Source organism: Rhinatrema bivittatum, chromosome 1 (assembly GCF_901001135.1).
Source record: "Rhinatrema bivittatum chromosome 1, aRhiBiv1.1, whole genome shotgun sequence".
NCBI classification, from domain to species: Eukaryota; Metazoa; Chordata; class Amphibia; order Gymnophiona; family Rhinatrematidae; genus Rhinatrema; species Rhinatrema bivittatum.
In genome coordinates, this window is record NC_042615.1 from 507597353 (window position 1) to 507616599 (window position 19247).

Here is a 19247-nt window from a genome sequence, read left to right on the forward strand (position 1 = left end):
CCAACAGATCTCGGTGGGTGACAGCATCTTGGTTTCCTCCCAGGACACTGCCTGGGCTCTAGTGGAATGGGCCTTGACTTGTAAAGGCGGAGGCTTGCCTGCTTCTACATAGGCCACCTTGCTAACTTCTTTGATCCAGCGGGCTATGGTTGCTCACAAGGCCGCTTCCCCTTGCTTCTTCCCGCTGTGAAGGACGAATAGATCGTTCGTCTTTCGTACGGATTCAGACCTTTCCAGGTATCGGACTAGGAGTCTGCCGACGTTGAGGTGGCGCAGACTGCGAGACTCTTCCGAATTCTTATGCTCATCTGGCGATGGTAGCGAGATGGATGTGAGAAACCACTTTGGGGAGGAAGGACGGGACCGTGCGTAACTGGATGGTTCCCGGAGTGAGTCTGAGGAACGGCTCCTGGCAGGACAGTGCTTGTAGCTCGGAGATACGACGGGCCAAACAGACTGCCACCAGGAAAGCTGTTTTCAATGTTAATAGCCGGAGAGACAGGCCGCAAAGAGGTCTGAAGGAGGCTCCTGCTAAGAAATCTAGGACCAGGTCGAGGTTCCATAGAGGCACCGGCCACTTTAGGGGTGGTCGGATCTGCTTGACTCCTTTCAGGAAGCAGGAGACATCCGGGTGAGAGGCTAGGCTGCCGCCCTCACTCTTGGTTCCGTAGCATGACAATGCGGCCACCTGTACCTTGATGGAGTTGAGAGACTATCCCTTCTGTAGGACATTCTGCAGGAATTCCAAAATCGCGGGAATTTTGACTGAGTGTGGCATGATGTCGTGGTCCTCACACCAGGCTTCGAATACTCTCCAAATCCTTATTTATGTTAGGGATGTGGAGAACTTGCATGCTCGGAGCAGGATGTCAATTACTGCCCCCGAGTATCTGCTCTTCCTCAGGCGAGTCCTCTCAATGGCCAGGCCATAAGAGAGAATCGAGCTGGATCCTCGTGGAGGATCGGCCCTTGATGGAGCAGATCCCTGTGTGGCATTAACGGGAGAGGGCTCCCCGACAGCCTTCGCAGGTCTGCGTACCTCGGTCTTCTTGGCCAGATCGGGGCCACTAGACGTACTGGTCCCTTGTGGTGTTCTATCTTGTGGATGATTGCGCCCAATAGGGACCACGGTGGGAAGGCGTATAATGGAGTTTCCTGTGGCCAGGTCTGTACCAGGGCATCGATTCCCGTCTGCGACTGAAGAAGCTGGGCACTTGGGCATTGGACCGGTTTGCCAGGAGGTCCATGGTTGGTGTTCCCCAACGGTTTACTATCAATTGGAATGCTGTGGTCGATAGTCTCCATTCTCCTGGGTCTAGACTTTCTCTGCCAAGATAATCCACAGTGATGTTGTCTTTCCTGGCAATGTGGATGGCAGAGATCTCTTGAAGGTTCACTTCCGCCCATGACATTAGGGGTTCTATTTCCAGAGTCACCTGTTGGCTTCTGGGTCCTCCCTGACAGTTTATGTAGGCCACTGTTGTGGCGTTGTCAGACATGACTGACTGATTTTTCTCGGAATCTGTGACCGAACCGTAGGCAGGCTAATCCGACTGCCCGGGCTTTTAGGCGATTGATGTTCCATCCCGACTCTTGTTCCATTGCCCCTGGGCGGTTAGCTCCTGGCAATGTGCTCCCCATCCTCGTAGGCTGGCGTCCGTGGTGAACAGAATCCAGGTTGCTGAGGATAGCCTCACTCCCTGGCTCAGATGGCCTTCTTATAGCCACCATTGTAGTTGGGTCCGAACTTTGTCCGGGAGCTGAAGACGTACGGTGTAGTTCTGGGACAGCGGATTCCATCGTGATAGTAGGGAGTGCTGTAGAAGTGTCATGTGAGCTCTTGCCCATGGCACGACTTCCAGTGTGGATGCCATGAGGCAGAGGACTTGGAGGTAGTCCCATGCTGTGGGACGAAGCTCGCTCAACAGGGTTCGCAACTGGGTCATCAGTTTTGATCTCCTTGTCGGTGTCAGGATGACCTTGTCTTGTTTGGTGAGGAGAGAGAACTCCCAGGTATTCTAGAGATTGGGAGGGCTGCAGACAGCTCTTGTTTGTGTTGACCACCCACCCGAGGCTCTCCAGTAGAGTTTTGACTCTGTTGGTCGCCTGGTGACTTTCCTCTGGGGATTTCGCCCTGATCAGCCAATCGTCGAGATAAGGGTGTACGAGGATTCCTTCCTTCCTCAGTGTTCTGCCACTACCACCATGATTTTGGTGAACGTCCGGGGAGCTGTGGCTAACCCGAATGGTAGTGCCTGGAACTGGTAGTGGTGATCCAGGATCGTGAAGCGTAGAAAACGCTGATGCTCTTGATGGACCGGAATGTGTAGGTAGGCTTCCGACAGATGCAGGGATGTAAGGAACTCTCCCGGTTGTATCGCCCTTATTACCGAGCGTAGGGTTTCCATGCAGAAGCTAGGAATCTTCAGGTAGCGGTTGACCGACTTGAGGTCCAGGATGGGCCGGAATGTTCCTTTCTTTCTTGGGAAAGATAAAATAGATGGAATAATGTCCAGTATTTATTTGTTGTGTGGGCACTGGTGTTATAGCCTCTAAGGCTAATAATCTGGTCAGTGTAGCTTCCACTGCCATCCTCTTGGAAGGGTCGTGGCAGGGGGATTCCACAAACTTGTCCGGAGGGTGGTGGTGGAAATCCAGGTAATATCCCTCTCGAATGATGGCTAGGACCCACTTGACCGAAGTTCTCTCGACCCATCTTTGGTAGAATAGGGCAAGTCTGCCCCCTATGGCTTCTTCCTTTGGATAGGTCGGCTGATTTTCATTGTGGGGTGCAGCTGGGACCTGGGCCCAAGCCGGCTCCCCTTTTGTTGTGCTTGTTCCGAAAGGACTGGCTCCTGCCTGTGGGGCGAGCCGCTTGATATGTGCTTCTGTATGTGTTGAAGCGCTGTGATCCTCTGTCCCTGGAAGTTCGGGGGAAGAGTCGCTGGTTTCTCTTATTCCTGTTCTCTGGTGGCTGCGGCAGTGAGGATTTGCCCTATTTGTTGGCTAGCTTCTCTGGTTCGCTTCCGAACAGGAGGGTTCCCTTGAAGGGCATCCTTGTGAGTCTCGTTTTGGATGATGCGTCGGCCGACCAGCTTCAGAGCCAGAGTTGTCTTCTGGCTGCCATGGCTGATGACGCTCCTCTAGCTGCGGTGCGCACCAGATCAGAAGCAGCATCCTTGAGGAATGATACTGCTGGTTCCAGGGCTTCCCCGGGAGTGTTGTTCCTGGTCTGTGATAAGCAGGCGTGTGTCACCATGGCACAGCAGGCTACGATCTGTAGAAACATAGCAGAGATGTCAAAAGACTGTTTGAGGATGGATTCCAGATGTCTGTCTTTAACATCCTTGAGTGCTGCTCCTCCCTCAACTGGGATAGTGGTGCGCTTCGAGACCGCGCAGACCATGGCATACACTTTCGGACATGCCAGGAGATCTTTGGCAGCTGGATCCAGAGGGTACATGGCTGCCAGGGAATGCCCCCCTTTGAAAGTAGTCTCTGGAGCTTCCCATTCCAGGTCAATTAGCTGCTGGACAGCTTGTAATAGTGGGAAATGATGGGAGGTCTGACGGAGTCCCTCTAGGAGGAGATTCGTCTTAGGTTTCCCCCGAGACACTTGTGCCCGAGATAGCGAGCTCTTTCAAGCTGTGTGTGACCAGGTCTGGAAGCTCATCCTTGGTGAAGAAGCGCATCATGGTTCGGTGGGGCTTGGTCCCTGGGGGGGAGGGGGGGGGGGGGGAGGGGAAGGGGAGTTCCCCTTCCTCCAGGGGTTCTGAATCGTCCGTGTCCCTGAAGGTGGAGCTTCTGGGTGGTGGAATCCCTTCTCTGGGCATAGAGGGTCCCGGGATGTTGAGGTCCTCTGGCGGAGGTTGTGGCTTTATTATCGGAGGCCCCGGCTGCATGTGGACAAAGGTATGCAGGCCTTTGAAGAATTCCACCCAGGAGATAGATGCTGGGTCTAAATTAAGAGGTGCTGTGTCCTTGGGGAGTCCCGTTTGAGGGAGGCTCCCGCTGGGGGATGCTAGGTCCGGCGTACTGTTCGAGAAGCTGGAACCTGGTACTGGCTGGGGAGGGCCATGGGCTGGATCCCCCAGGGCCTCCTCGCACTGTATACACAGGCCGTGGCCTCCTCATGCTGCGCAGCTCTGCTGTGGCATGCTGGGCAAAGGCCCTGAGCCTTGAGCTTCTTCTCCAGTGGTGCCATGGCTTGTGCACGTAAAATACAGAGCCCGGGTGGCTTAGTTATGTGCTCCGGTGCGTCTAAGTTGTGCACATAGGATTGGTATGCGCTCAGAGAGATGTGCGCGCTATTGTGCGCACAGATCGAAGTTATGTGCCCGGCACAGTAAGCATGTGGCTATGAGCGTCGCTTGGGCGCACGATGTGCGCACGGCTCGCCTTTGTGCGTACAGGTCGGGGTGGTGAATAGCGTGGCGAACAGGTCAAGATTGTGACTGCGACCACATGGACAATATGGTGACCACCTCGGAGGATCTCCATGTGGGAGGACCCTCGGATCTGACCGGGGTCTAGCCCTGCTAGGGCAGATCAACCCGGCAGCACTGGCACCGGCTGGCGATCTGTGCGACTCTTCAAGCTTCGGAGACCGGAGACTTTTAAATAGATTTCTACCTTACTTTGTCTCGGCATTTCCCAGTCTCATTCTGGGCGGTCTCCGGCTGCGGGGGGAGAGGGAAATACCTTCACCGCTGTGCTCGAAGTTGCATCCACTGCCTCTCAGCCTCACCCAGTGTCAGGAGCTAGGTCCACGCCAAGAGTTGGCCGCCGGACCGAGGCTTACCTCTGAGGGATTGCGGAAATCACCTCGGGGGAAAGGAGCCCCTTGCCTTGGACCTATCCTCCAGCAGCTTATGGGCTTTGTTCTCCCCCAGGGATTTAATCATGTCTTCCAAATCCTTTCCAAAGAGCAGTTTGCCCTTGAATGGTAACGAACCCAGCTGAGCCTTAGAAGAAACATCCGCAGACCAGTTCCTCAGCCAGAGGAGTCTGCTGGCAGAGACAGCTGAAACCACAGACCTGGCCAAAGTTTGAAGAAGATTGTACAGTGCGTCTGCACTGTAAGTCACTGCGGCCTCCAGCCGCCCAGCTTGTATAGCTTCCCCCTCAGAGAGGGACGAGCCCATCTGTAATTGCTGCACCCAGCGAAGACTTGCTCTCAGCGTGAAACTGCTACACGTGGCAGCCCGCACCCCAAGAGCCGATACTTCAAAGATCTTCTTAAGCTGCACCTCTAGCTTCGGATCCTGGATATCCTTAAGGGCTTTAGTGTCCATCACCGGGATGATGGTCTTTTTGGTGACCGCAGACACCGTTGCATCCACTTTGGGAACCCTGAGGAGGTCTTCAAACCTAAGTCCGGAGTGTCCCACTCCCGAAACAGGTCAGTGGCGGACAGATGAAAGGGGAAAGACCGGGTCAGACCACGCTCCCATCCGAGAGTCCTCCTGAGGGGCCGCAATGCCCACTTCCTCCAGCACTGCAGGAATAAGTGGACCCAGCTCGTCCTTGCGGAACAAACACACTTTAGGGTCATCCCTCCTAACCATCAGAGTCCCTGCCAACTGATAATCTTGGACCTAGTCACCCAAATCAGGATCTGCCCCCTGAGGTTCCTGCCCCCTCGGCTAGTCTGGCCCCGAAACCTCAGAAGTTGAGTCTCCCGCGGGCTGAGACGGTGCAGTCCTTAAGGGGCGCCTTGATTTCGTGACCCCCCTCCCCCTTCAGGAGTCTAGGTCTCTTGGGGGCCGAGACCCCCTTCTTGGCAGGAGCTGACAGCACTTTGGCAGGCTATGCATGGAGGCCTGGAATGAGAATCTCTAATAGAATGCCTTCTAGCTGCCTTCCTAGTTTTAAAAGCCTTCTCAAGCAGCAACACAAAAATCGGACGAGAATGAAGAGCCAGGCGGCCCCCTCCACCCCCCCGGGCCCTCCTCCGAATAAATCACTGAATACTCAGGTACTCTGTCCCCTCTGGAGACACCTGGCTGCGGGGATAAGGAAGGAAGGGAATTTCCCTCCCCCTCTGCGGTCCATGCGAGAGCCCTAAAGGCAGCCAAATGGACTCCGCTCCCGCGCTTAGTGGGAACGGATCTGGAGAGGGCTGTTGCACCTGACTGAGCCTCCCAGGCTCCTGATGTGCATGTAAACTGCCACCCGCAGAGGCCCCAGAGGTGCCCTCCCCACTTGGGAAGCACCTGGGACAAAGGCCATCACGCAAAAGTCGCACGCGTCTGCACACGCACAGTAGGCCGTGCCACACAGCATCGGAAGTTGGAGCTACTAGAGAAAATAAGAAAGCCAATGACGGCAGAAGGACAGCAGTGGCAGAAGGACAGAGCCGGGGGGAACGGAGAAGCAGCCCTGAAAAGGCAATCGCCGCTCCTACCTGGCGGCAGAGAAATCTCTGTCCCTGTTCCTCTACTCTTTTTTTTTTTTTTTAAATTGCAAAACTCAAGCTCCAAAAGTGACACCTTGTCCTGTTCCCCTCAGGGTGAGTGAGCAGGGCTCCCCAGTATCATCCCAGCTGCTGTCAACAGGGCAAGCATGCAGGGTCCCCGACCCTCTGCTCAACGGCCTCAAATACCAGGGGGGATGGTCCCACCAGGACCTGGCAACCCCCTGGGAGGCTTAGGAATCTTCACTTTTTTTTTTTTGTAATCTTCTGTCATAGACTGAAGGATTTTACAGCTCTACTATCTGCTGGAGACAGAAAAATACTGATGGACTGTAGGTGACACCTCGAGGTATAGGGCAGTGTCAGTCAAAAACTTCTCTGTCTCCATGTGCTGGAGGGGAGGCAAAACCCAGGAGTCTGGACTGATCTAGGAAATATAATTCCAACCAGTTGAAAAATGTTATGCAAACAAACTAACCCATTAGTGTGTAAATTTAGAGGTAATGATGTATTTAAGTGTAATGGCTCAGAAGAGCTGAGCAGGCATTTTCTGCTCCTATTATGAGATACCTTATAATAAAAGACTAAAGACAGTAAACTCTAAATACCAGAAGCCAGCAAGAGAACAAATGCCCCCAACATTTCATGGAGTGACTTCCATGTTGTGCAAATTAACACCACCTATCAGATTGCTTAAAGGCATGCTTATGCCAGGTTTCAGAGGGGGCCATGATTTGTGCACCTCAGCCAGAATGCCACCACCAGGACTGGGCTACAGGGAGTGGAACTGAAGAATAAGAAAAGTCCTTTGGAGTCACAAATTAAGAGGCACGGCTCTTCCGATTCTCTCTCCTCCCCAACATAAACAGTGGTCAGAATGGGCTGGAAGTCACAAGGAGCTGATTTTATGATGTTTTTACCTACCTGCCATCTGCACAGAGCCCTCTGCCCAGGGGGTCGTGTCTGCCTGCTCCAAGAACTCAAGCAAAAAACGGATGACCTGCAGCTGGCGATAAAAAATCTTCTGCTTCCTTCTGTTATTCTTAAAGTACAGAAAGAAATAGATGGAGAGGTAATTGAAGGGGATAAATATCCAAGTACTCGCAAAACAGAATGAATAGCGGTCAGCGGGTTTAGTTACATAGATGTTTATGCACTAGCTCATGTTATCCACTAATTTTAAGTCTCAGTGTACAAAGGTAAAGAGATGCACAACGCAAACTGCATAAACATGGCCATAGTAATGCTGCCATGTTAGGAAGCTCAGTTTTCGCTGCGCTATCTGGCTCAAAGGGATAGGAAAACCTCAGTCATAAAAAGGTCTCCAGACCCAACCTGATTTAAAAAAAACAAAAAAGGCCTCCAGGCTCTGAAGCCCCTCACACTCGAAATACTGAACATTTCTGGGCCTGAACCTCAAACCCTACACATAGTATGGTGTGTGGGTCAATGTCAAAGGCACCATATTCCATTGGGCACCACTGCCAGCAGGAGGGAAGTTGGATCTCTCCTACCAGTGAAGATTTGTAGGAAACCTTGGTATGGAATAGGTGAATGTGGTTAGGCTTAGAGGCCATTTCTATTTCTTCAGGGGGAGGGAGGCCAGTGTTACGTGTTAACAGCTACTTAAGCCATCTAGGTTAAACTATGCTTCTTGAATGTAGTTAACTTTCCTGTGTTAACCCTTATAGGTATTAATGCTGGATAGTATATCCAGTGTTAACCCCCAACTATTTTTAAATAATATTTTGTTAAAATTTTCATGTGTATTAGCATTACTATCAGCTTCTTAAGAACAGCTAACGCTGAAGTGTGCACAAATGATGCGTGTAATAGCGTAGAACATTGGCATTAATGTCCATTAGTATATAAGTCCCAGGATTAAGAAGCAAGAGGAACTGTGCAGAAAGGATATAAATGCAGATATGAAACAGGACTTTGGAGAGAGATTAAACATTCTTCCATACCACAGCATGCTCCACTAATATCTTTGCTGGAAGTTCCACCTCACCATCATCTTTCGGACCTTGTTGAAACGATGAGGCAGTATCGAGCTTAGCCAGAAGCCTGTAACACATGGGAAATAAGGAGAATATCCCATTAGAACCTGTTCCTTCCATAACACAACTTCGATGGGAATGTGTACCATGGTTAAATTTTTTTAGTTTTAATGTAAAAGGAAAATTGGTTCTTACCTGCTAATTTTCGTTCCTGAAGTACCACAGATCACTCCAAACAAGTGAGTTTTGCATCCCTACCAGCTGATGTAGGCAGAGAACAAAATCTTTGAGGCACTGCTACATATCCAAGAATGCCACCTGCAGTCCCTCGGTATCGGCTTGAACCCAAGTCAAAGTAAATTTAAATCCAAAACTTTCCCCTTCTTTATCAGGGCAAACATTGAAAACAGGATTAGAGCCCCCCCTAACTGGAGCCCCACATCAATGCCAAGGAAACCAAACAAACATGGTCATCCTATAGGCTCTGAATATATACACACTGAAATTTGATTGCATGGACAAATTTGGATCAGAACAGTCCTTCGCAGATAAGGGGCTGGATATCTGGACTGATCTGTGGTACTTCAGGAATGAAAGTTAGCAGGTAAAAACCAATTTTCCTTTCCTGTTCATACCCAGGATCAGTCCAGACAAGTGGGATGTACCAAAGCAGCCTACACTGGGAGGGCATTCGAAAGACCCACTCTCACACTCTTGCCAAACATCGGCTCACCCAGTGCTCGAACATCCAACCGGTAATTATGGGAGAAAGTGTATAGCGAAGACCACGTTGCCACCCTACAGATCTCCCGAGGAGACACCAGCTGACACTCGGTCCAGGAGACTGCCTGTGCCCTAGTAGAGAGTGCTCGCAACCCATTTTGAATCTTCCGACCCTTGCAAAGATAGGCTGAAAAATATAGCTTTATTCAGCCAACGAGCAATCATACCCTTAGAAGCTTTACTTCCTTCTCCAAACAGATGATCTGATCGCTGAAAGCAGTTGGTAACCTTCAGATACCACAACATAACCTGGCAAACATCCAATAAATGCAGCTCCCTCACTTCTGTAGTCTCCAAAGACCAATTTGAAAAACTAGGAGCTCCACAATCTGGTTCAGGTGGAACGAAGTCACCACCTTGGAAAGAAATGAGGGAACCATACAGAGATATCCAGTCACCTGTAATCCTCAGAAACAGCTCATTCAGGGTAAAGCCTGTAACTTTGAAATCCGTCTGGCCGAACAAATCGTCACCAGAAAAAACACTTTTAGGGCGAGATCCTTTAGAGACGCCCTTCACATTAGCTCAAATGGAGAACCCACAGAGAACCCAAAGAACCTAGCTCAAACTCCATGCCGGACACATCTCGCGTACCAGCGGTTGCAAATGCTTGATCCTCTTTAAAAACCGCACCACATCCGGATGCGCCAAAGGTCTCCCTTGTGTCTTACCTCTAAGGCACCGTAAGCCAGCCGCTTGTACATGAAGGGAGATGAATGCTAGACCCTTAGACAAGCCCTACTGTAAAAAGGCCAGAATATAAGGGACAGCCATCCTCAATGGGTCCATTCCTTCCTCCATACCTCAGGCCTCAAAAGCTCTCCATACCCTGACGTAAGCCATAGACATGGATGGTCTTCTGGCCTGGAGTAACGTCTCCTCTGGCAATCACTGACTCAGAGTACCCCTTCAATCTTAAACATCTCCACTCAAAAGCCAAGCCACGAGACAAAAGTGATCTGTTCGAAATGAAAAGATAGGTCCTTCTCGCAGCAGCCCCTGCAGATGAGCTATTCTGAGGGCTCCATCTACCACGAAATAAATCAGATCCACGAACCATAGATTGCTGGCCACTCTGGTACTACTAGCACTAACCTTCCTGGATGCTTCTCTATGCGCTGCAATATGCGGCCTATTAGTGGCCATGGAGGAAAAATGACAGCAGAATTCCTGTCGACCATGGATGAACCAGAGTAACTAGTCCCTCAGTTCCAAACTCTCTCCAGCAACTGAAAAGCCTTGCCACCTTGGCATTGCTTCACAACGCCAGCCATTAAATCCAGATGGGGACTGCCCCAATGGGATAGATTAATGTCAAAGGCCTGTGCTGACAACTCCCATTCCCCCGGATCCAACTGTTGCCTGCTGAGATAGTCCGTCTGCACATTGTCCACTCTGGCCACATGCAATGCCACTATCCCCTGCAGATGCCACTCCGCCCAGTCAAAAAGCTCCTGGGTCCTGGAAACTGGCAGATGCAGAAAACGCACTATTTGAGCCTGGATCTTTGTCACCCTCTCCGACTGGGACGGCACTAACAGGAAGTTAGTGCGCACTAACAGGAAGTTAGTGCGCACTAACAGGAAGTTAGTGCGCACTAACAGGAAGTTAGTGCGCACTAACAGGAAGTTAGTGCGCACTAACAGGAAGTTAGTGCGCACTAACAGGAAGTTAGTGCGCACTAACAGGAAGTTAGTGCGCACTAACAGGAAGTTAGTGCGCACTAACAGGAAGTTAGTGCGCACTAACAGGAAGTTAGTGCGCACTAACAGGAAGTTAGTGCGCACTAACAGGAAGTTAGTGCGCACTAACAGGAAGTGATACAATTTGACATTTTTCAGGTCAGTTTAGGAATGAATATGTATTCCTATTGGCTGCCCTCTTTTTTTATGTTACCAAGGTTCCCACTGACTTGATGGTTTAATATATGGGTGATGGGAAATGGAAATGGTTAGTAGCTTGACAAAAAAAGTAATGTGATCAGTCAGTCAATGTGACTAGAACTTGTTTATTATTTTTGTTACCAGGCACTGGCACGTGAAATGCTAGTGCATGTTTTGAATTTGCCAATCCCTGTGCATTTTAGAAAGGTGGTCCTGGAATTATTATACTCGCTTCGAATATATGTATATGGTAATTGTATTTTTGAAGTGGCCAGTACGTTTACTTTCCCTCCTACTTTTACTCACCAGCTAAGCTTTATAAGAAGGGCTTCTCTGCTTGTGTGTTGCTTTTGCTTGGTGTGAGGAGAGGACAAACATCAGCTCTTTATTCAATCTACTAGATCTATTTTATCAACCTACTCAATTTATTGATTTATTATATCAGTGAATTAACTTGGGAGTGTTGTGATCTTCCGGCATGCAGTGCCCTATCCCTGATAGCGGGCGTGTTGTGATCTTCCTGCACGCAGTGCCCTATCCCGGTTACCGAGGGTGTTGTGATCTTCCTCTCTGCACTGCCCTGTGCAGGATCTCGAGAGCTGTGATCTTCTACCTTGCAGTGCCCTATCCCTGATACCGGGATGTGTGCAGGAAAATCACAACACACCCGGTAACCGGGATAGGGCACTGCGTGCAGGAAGATCACAACAAGCCCGCTATCAGGGATAGGGCACTGCGTGCAGGAAGATCACAACACTCACAAGTTAATTCACTGATATAATAAATCAATAAAAAATTGAGTAGGTTGATAAAATAGATCTAGTAGATTGAATAAAGAGCTGATGTTTCTCCTCTCCTCACACCAAACAAAAGCAACACACAAGCAGAGAAGCCCTTCTTATAAAGCTTAGCTGGTGAGTAAAAGTAGGAGGGAAAGTAAACGTACTGGCCACTTCAAAAATACAATTACCATATACATATATTCGAAGTGAGTATAATAATTCCAGGACCACCTTTCTAAAATGCACAGGGATTGGCAAATTCAAAACATGCACTAGCATTTCACGTGCCAGTGCCTGGTAACAAAAATAATAAACAAGTTCTAGTCACATTGACTGACTGATCACATTACTTTTTTTGTCAAGCTACCAACCGTTTCCATTTCCCATCACCCATATATTAAACCATCAAGTCAGTGGGAACCTTGGTAACATCAAAAAATAAGAGGGCAGCCAATAGGAATACATATTCATTCCAAAACTGACCTTAACTGACCTGAAAAGTGTCAAATTGTATCATTTTCTGTTAGTGCGCACTAATCGGAAAAACCTATTTTTTACTGAAAAAGTCATGCCAATCACGATTTTCTTCTCCTGCCAGTCGAATTCGATCGTTAAGACAATCGGGCACACGATTCACATCCCTATTATCTAATAGGGCAAGAGCATGAAACAGAGCTTCCCCCTTAAGTAAATGGAGGTTCAAACACCAGCATAATTCTCATTTCATATCTGCAAAAGACTTGTAGCGTGGTTGTGAGGGGTTGAGTCAGATGGTCCCACTCACAGCAGAGACCCCAGTGCAGGTGATAAATATAGAGGCAGGTTAGTGGAACTACATTAATTGACACTACCATATTACCTAAGATAACTAGAATCGCTCCTGCTGTCAAGTGCAGTAAGGCCAGTAGCTTATGAATGGGTGATTTCACGATGTTCGCTCGTTCCAATGGCAGAAAAGTCCTCTCCTGTAGAAAGCCTATCCATGTCCTGATGAATTTTATTTTCTGGGACAGTTCCAGCTAAAACTTCTTAAAATTGTCCAGAAAGCCCAATCTTTTTATTCAATGCATAATCAAGCTCTGGAATTCATTGCCAGGAGATGTGGTGAAAGCTATTAGTGTAACTGCGTTTAAAAAAAGGTTTGGATAAGTTCCTGGAGGAAAAGGCCATAAACCAATATTAAGATGGAGTTGTAGCATAGAACCTATCTACCCTTTGAGATCCTGTTAGGTACTTGTGACTTGGATTGGCAACTGTTGGAAACAGGATACTAAGCTTGATGAACCTTGAGGTCTGATCCAGTATGGCAAGTCTTATGTACTTATGAGATTTACATTACCTCCCAGAAGCTGGCTGTGACAAGCCAATTGTTCAGATACAGGAAATCTTGGACTCCCAGACATAGTAGGTGTGCTGCTACTACAGCCAGGCACTTGGTGAAGACTCTCTGAGCTGCCAAGAAACCAAGGGGACATACTCTGTAATAGGAAAAACCCACTTGAAGTGCAGGTAATGCCAGTGGGCGGTATGAATAGGTATGTGAACATTAACAACATTTCTGAATAAAGGGAAAAGTCCTGCTAAGGAAATTAATTTTGAATTTCTTTGGAAGCAAGTACTTGTTCAGGTCTCTTAGATCCAGAATGGGTCTCAATCCCAATTTCTTGGGGATAAGAAAATCAGGAGTTGAATCTTTGCCCATATTGGAGCACAGAGACTGGCTCTATTGCTTGTTGTGCTGAAGAAGTAATTCTACTTCCAGATGGAGTTGCATTAAGTGGGACAGATCTGAACTGAGAGTCAAACAATGAGGGAGAGATGGTAGCCGAAAGAAACAAAAATGGAATCCAGACTCCACAGTCTTCAGGATCTATTGGCCCTTGGTTATCTGGCACCACTCTTCCACAAGGCTTGGATTCTGCCCCAAATGCAGAGGGTGAATGCTGAAACTTCACAAGGATCAAAAACTAAACCCTGGTTTTGGTTGTGCCTATTGCATCATCTTAGACTGACGGCATTCACGCTGACAAGCTCAGGCCAGAAGCTGCTGTTACTGAGCCGGAAGTGGCAAGAAGCGAATACATTTGAAAAGGTCGGAATAGGCGTATTTTGAAGTACGACCTTTTGTATGAATAGGAGCGTCTCAAAGAGGAAGGCTGCTTAGGTCCTGTCAAGAGGGACTGGACCACCAAGTTTTGTTCTTTTATTTGAATAACTGTTTCTCTAAGCTTCTCCCCAAAACTGTGCTCCCTCAGACAAGGCATCCCTGCCTCATGTATGTCATTGCAAATTGCTGCTGGCTCTTAATCAGGCCATACATCAAGTTCCCATATAAAGCAGTCAAGGCACGTGATATAGCATCAAATGATTCATAGACTGAGCAAAGGAGATGTTGTACGCACCTTCCTTGTCTAAGAAGAAGATAATAATTTCCGCCTTTAACTGGCTGAAGGAAAGGTTTCAGTTTTTGCATGTACTCATGTAGGTTCTATACCATATAAAACTGGTGAGCAGATACACAAGCAGTTAGCATAAAACTCTGAAAAACATTTCTTCCAAAGTTGTCTAGTGGTCTGGGATCTTTCCCTGGACATGAATTTGAATAAATTATTTTCTTTGCTATCTTTAGGCCAGATTTAAGGACAACTGGCCGATAACATAATTGGACTAGTACAATCCCAGATGATTTCTTTACTCTATATTTTGAGGTCCAATTTTTTTCCCACATTCTTATCTGCAGTTGATGCAGAATATTGTGAACTGACAAGAACCACTGGTTCTGATAGGGTATCCAGTATCTGAAGGAGTTATTGTGGATAGTGAGGTCAAAAAAGCAAACACAGAATACTAGCAATTATTCAGAAAGGAATGGCAAATAAGACAGAAATCATCATAATGCCTCTGTATAGATCTATGGCAAGTATTGTGTGCAGTTCTGGTTGCCCCATCGCAAAAAGATATAGTGGAATTAGGAAAGATACATCCAGACCACATCTATCTCCAGTATCCCAGCAGCGTTGTCCTTTGGCGAAACATCCACTGCTTGCATGCCCTTTTGTGAATGGCTTGAGCCAGGACAGACTGCCCCTTTCAACCCCTCCTTTTTTCTTCCACAGTCTGACTAAGATGGAACACTGAAATCACCTCTAGTAGAAAGGCACCATGCGTAACGACTCCCCCAAATCTGAAATCTGCAAAAGAGAGATCTTGACATGATAAAGCCTGGAGTTTCAAAATTCTCCTGACTGAACAAACCACCACCAGAAAAGCCACCTTGAAAGTCAAAGTCTTCAAATTTGTCCCTGTTAGCAGTTCAAACTAAGCCGCACACATCCCTGTAAGCACCAGATTAAGATTCCAAGACAGACACATTTTTCACACCAGAGGACACAAATTCGTAGCCTCCTGAAGAAATTGTATAACATCTAGATGTGCCGACAGAGGTTATCCCTGCACCTTACCCCAGAGACAGCCCAAGACCGGTACCTGGACTCTCAGTGAGTTAAAGGCCAGACCCTTGACCAAACCCTCCTGAAGAATGACCAAAATATGCAACACCATAGCCAAAGTAGGCTATACTCCATTGACTGTAAAGCAGGCCTTGAAGAACCCCCAAATCTTCATGTACACCAAGGACATAGGTGGTCACCTGGCCTGCAATAAAGTGGTAACAACTGCCTCGGAATATCCCTTCTGCCGCAGCCATCTTCTCTCAAAAGCCAGAGCATGAAACAAAAAAGTGAGTCACCTGATCCAAAAATATTGAGCGCTGGTGAAGAAAATTCAACAGATAGGTGACCCCAGTGGTCCCTCTATGGCCATGCTGACCAGATCTGTGCACCATGGCCAACACAACCACTCCGGAGCCATCAAATCACTCTGTCTGGATACTTCTCTATACAGAAGAATGTTGAGGCCATTACTAAAGCATCAATGTCTTCTGTCCCGTGTCCTCTCCGACGGCTGTAAAAACGAGTCGCCTTGGTATTCTGCCTGGTCGCCATCAAGTTCATATGAGGATATCCCCATGTTCTGTGGATGAGATGCATCCCACCTGTGACAGCACCCGTTCCTTGGGGTCTAATATTCTTTAACTGGGAAAAAACATCTGAACATTGTCCACCCCGGTGATGTCGCTATCTTCTCCAAGTGCTTTTCCGCCCAAAGAATCAACTCCTGGGCCTCTCGAGCCATCACCCGACTCTGGGTTGCTCCCTGCCTCTTCAGATAGGCCACCATCCTTGTACTATCCAATAGGAACCGAACAGGAAGGCCGAGTAACCAAGGCAGAAAGGCAAGCAAAGCGTCATGCACCGCTTTAGTCTCTAACCGATTTGACAAACGACTCTGCACCAACTGATTATGACTCATTGCTCCCCATCCTCTGGCAATACTAGAGCTGCATCTAAGATGGCCACCATTCCTGTGTTGCAGGGAAGGGAAGTTCTACTAGCCACTGCCGCTTTTCTATTTTCTCTCTCTCTCGGCTCAGTCCCTGCTGTCTAACCAGCATCTGCCCCATCGGACAGCCCCAATGCTTCTTCTACCGGTGAGGCCATGCCACTTTTTCCACACCCACACACACTGTTCCTCCCTACACCCGTGGCACCACCACCAGCACCTCAACGGCTAGCAGGGGAACAGTCCCTCTGCACCACGGAGCCACCACTCAGTCTCCTCAGCAGGCAGGGAAGTTGCTGAAAAACCCCTTCACTGAGCTACTAAAAGTATCTTCTCCCCCCACCCTCCAGAACCCCAATGTTGCAGATTCCTCTAACTAGTTTATTTATTTTTACTAAGAACAAATAAAGATACATAGAAGGAGAAATTACTATTTACCTAATAATTTAGTTTTCTTTTGTGTAGACAGATGGACTCAGGACCAGTGGGTTATGCTCCCCTGCCAGCAGATTGAGCAAGCTGATGTCACAGTATATATACCCCTGCAGTGACCTCAGCCTGCCAGAATTCTCTTCAAAAGCAACTGTGGACAGACTAGCAAAAAACTTAATTAAAAACAGTCAACCATTACTATACTCAACCAACAAGAAACACTGAACTCAAGCAAGGAATGTATGTACCCCAATCTAGGGGCTGGATGAACACTTACCAGTAATACCCTGGAACATGTAGCCCCACAGGAGGACCAATGATACAATCATTCGGTAGCTGAAGGTGTCTACACTAAGGAAATGAAATTATCACGTAAGTAGTAATTTCTCCCTTTCTAACGTGTAGACAGATGATCTCGGGACCAGTGGGATGCACCAAAGCTGCTCCCAAACCGGGCGGGAGACTGCTTGCGGTCCAGTTAATCCCGCATGTGCAAAGGCTGCATCCTCCCGGGGCTGCACATCCAGATGATAAAACCTAGAAAATGTAAGTAAGGAGGACAACCTCGCTCAGTCTCCTGCACCGACTGCCTTTAAGCTATACAATCAGCTAAGTCCACACTGAGAAACCCAGCTACCAGAGCAAGGCACACATCTGAGGGACCATGGAAATCATCTCAGGAATTCTCAACTGTGGGAGGGACCATCTGGTATCACCACAGGAGAGCGGAGCTTTTCTTTTTCTATTTTAAATTCTCTTTCCAAAATCTGAAGCAATTCCCATAGGGAGATGCTCGTCAACCATCTGGGGAGATGGAGAATAATGGTAGGTTGGTGTCACTGCAGGAGAAGATATACTGTGATGTCAGTTTGCTCAGTCTCCATCAACTGGAGGGGAGCATAATCCACTGGTCCTGAGTTCATCTGTCTACACGCTAGGAGAGCAGAGGTTCCAGTTCCAAAGGCATAGGCTACATGGCAGATCAGAAGACAGCCAGACCACTGGCTATATCCATCACGACTCCTTTTACCAAATTTTAGCAACCTAGCTCAGGACAAACGTATAAAAGGGATACGTCCCAGCTTCACTGGGCTTGCAATGCAGAACTGCCAGCAGGTCCCACGGCTGTCTTGGGGGGGAGGGGGATTATGAAGGTTCTGGACCACCAGAAGTCCAACCCACAGACCGAGCTATCAAAGGGTCACCAACTAATTCCCCTGCCTCAAGCCAGGGGGAAAGCCCCACCAGAACCTCACAAGCCCTGGAAGGATCCAGAAATGTTGTCTTTTAATCTTTTTCTTTCTCTTCAGATTGCAATTTTTACACCATCTACGGGAGATAAATACTGAGGGACTGCAGGTGGCACATAACCCGGTAAAACTTTCTGTTTCCATCTGCTAGCAGGGATGCCAAACCCTGGAGTCTGGACCAATAGGAACTACTTCTGCAATGGGCCACTGTCAAGAGACAGGATGCTGGACTTGATGGACCTAGTCTGACCTGGCACTTATGTTCTCTTCGTTTGGTTGGGGAAATCAGGGAACCTTCAACCACTATACTTAATTCTTCGGGTGGGCTGCAGCCCTAGAGCAGTTTTTTTCCTTGGTTTTCTCAACTTTGACCATATTTCTAGGTACCAAAGCTCCCGGAACATTTTGTCTTGTCTATGTCTTGCTTAGATTGTAAAATCCATTGAACAGGGATTTTTTTTGTAATATGTATCTGCACAATAACATTATATAAACGAAAATAATAAGCGCAGAGGATCTCTAGATAAGAAATAGCAAAGAGAAAACCAGAGCTCAGCTGGGGCCTGTGGACTGCAAATTGGACACAGACTTAGATGGATGGAGAAGTCATTATTATCTTTCCATACAGTCTGTTACCACCTTTCCCCTAATAATTCAGGCACACACAAAAACCACAACACTCCATCAAACATTTCATTCAAGGCCTTGAAACAATCCCGTATTCAAAGCAGATAAACAAATCCATTCGGGGAACATTCACTGGGAAAAACTTTCTCCTTGAGCAGGAAACACACCCACACAAATAATTAAATAAATAAAGCCAAAGCGGGAGAATTAAGTAAGAATAAACTCAGTTTCACCACTCACCGGCGAGCCGTGTCCTCGATCTCCACCGCCATTATCGCCACTACGCCTCGCCGGCCCCTCCCCTCCCGCCTTCATTCAAACAAAAGTCACCTGACACCCCCTCCACCAGTGTTGGCCAGATTGGGCTATGTCACGCCCGATTGGACTTCTCTCCCCCCCCCCCCCACCCCGTTGTGCGGAAAACAAATATTTTTGTGCAAACGGGAGTGTTTTGGGGCCGGGTGACTGAGTGGCTGATTGCTGGCAGCCCCTCTGTGTTGCTTGCGTCTTTTTACTCTTTGCCTCGGGCAGCTCAGCCGGCAGTCGCAGAATGATGACTCATCGGCGGCGGCAGCAATAACTAGTCAGAGGTGACAGGAACAGCAACACAGCTGCAAAAGGCGAGTTTTGTCAGATTGGGCTATGCCCCGCACAGTTGGGCTACCCCCCCCCCC

At 48.3% G+C, this 19247-nt stretch overlaps 1 protein-coding gene across 1 annotated transcript in view; it reads right to left on the bottom strand.

The window, feature by feature from the left end:
• LOC115096443 overlaps positions 1 to 18941 on the bottom strand; it is a 108272-nt gene extending 89331 nt beyond the window's left edge. Inside the window, exons 1-3 of the mRNA XM_029611049.1 lie at positions 18814 to 18941; positions 8383 to 8482; positions 7340 to 7457 (exon numbers count right to left, since the gene is read on the bottom strand). Of these exons, the coding sequence (XP_029466909.1) occupies positions 7340 to 7457; positions 8383 to 8482; positions 18814 to 18845 (250 nt within the window). The 5' untranslated portion in view covers positions 18846 to 18941. The remainder of the gene's footprint in view (positions 1 to 7339; positions 7458 to 8382; positions 8483 to 18813) is intronic.
• Positions 18942 to 19247: the final 306 nt, after the last annotated feature.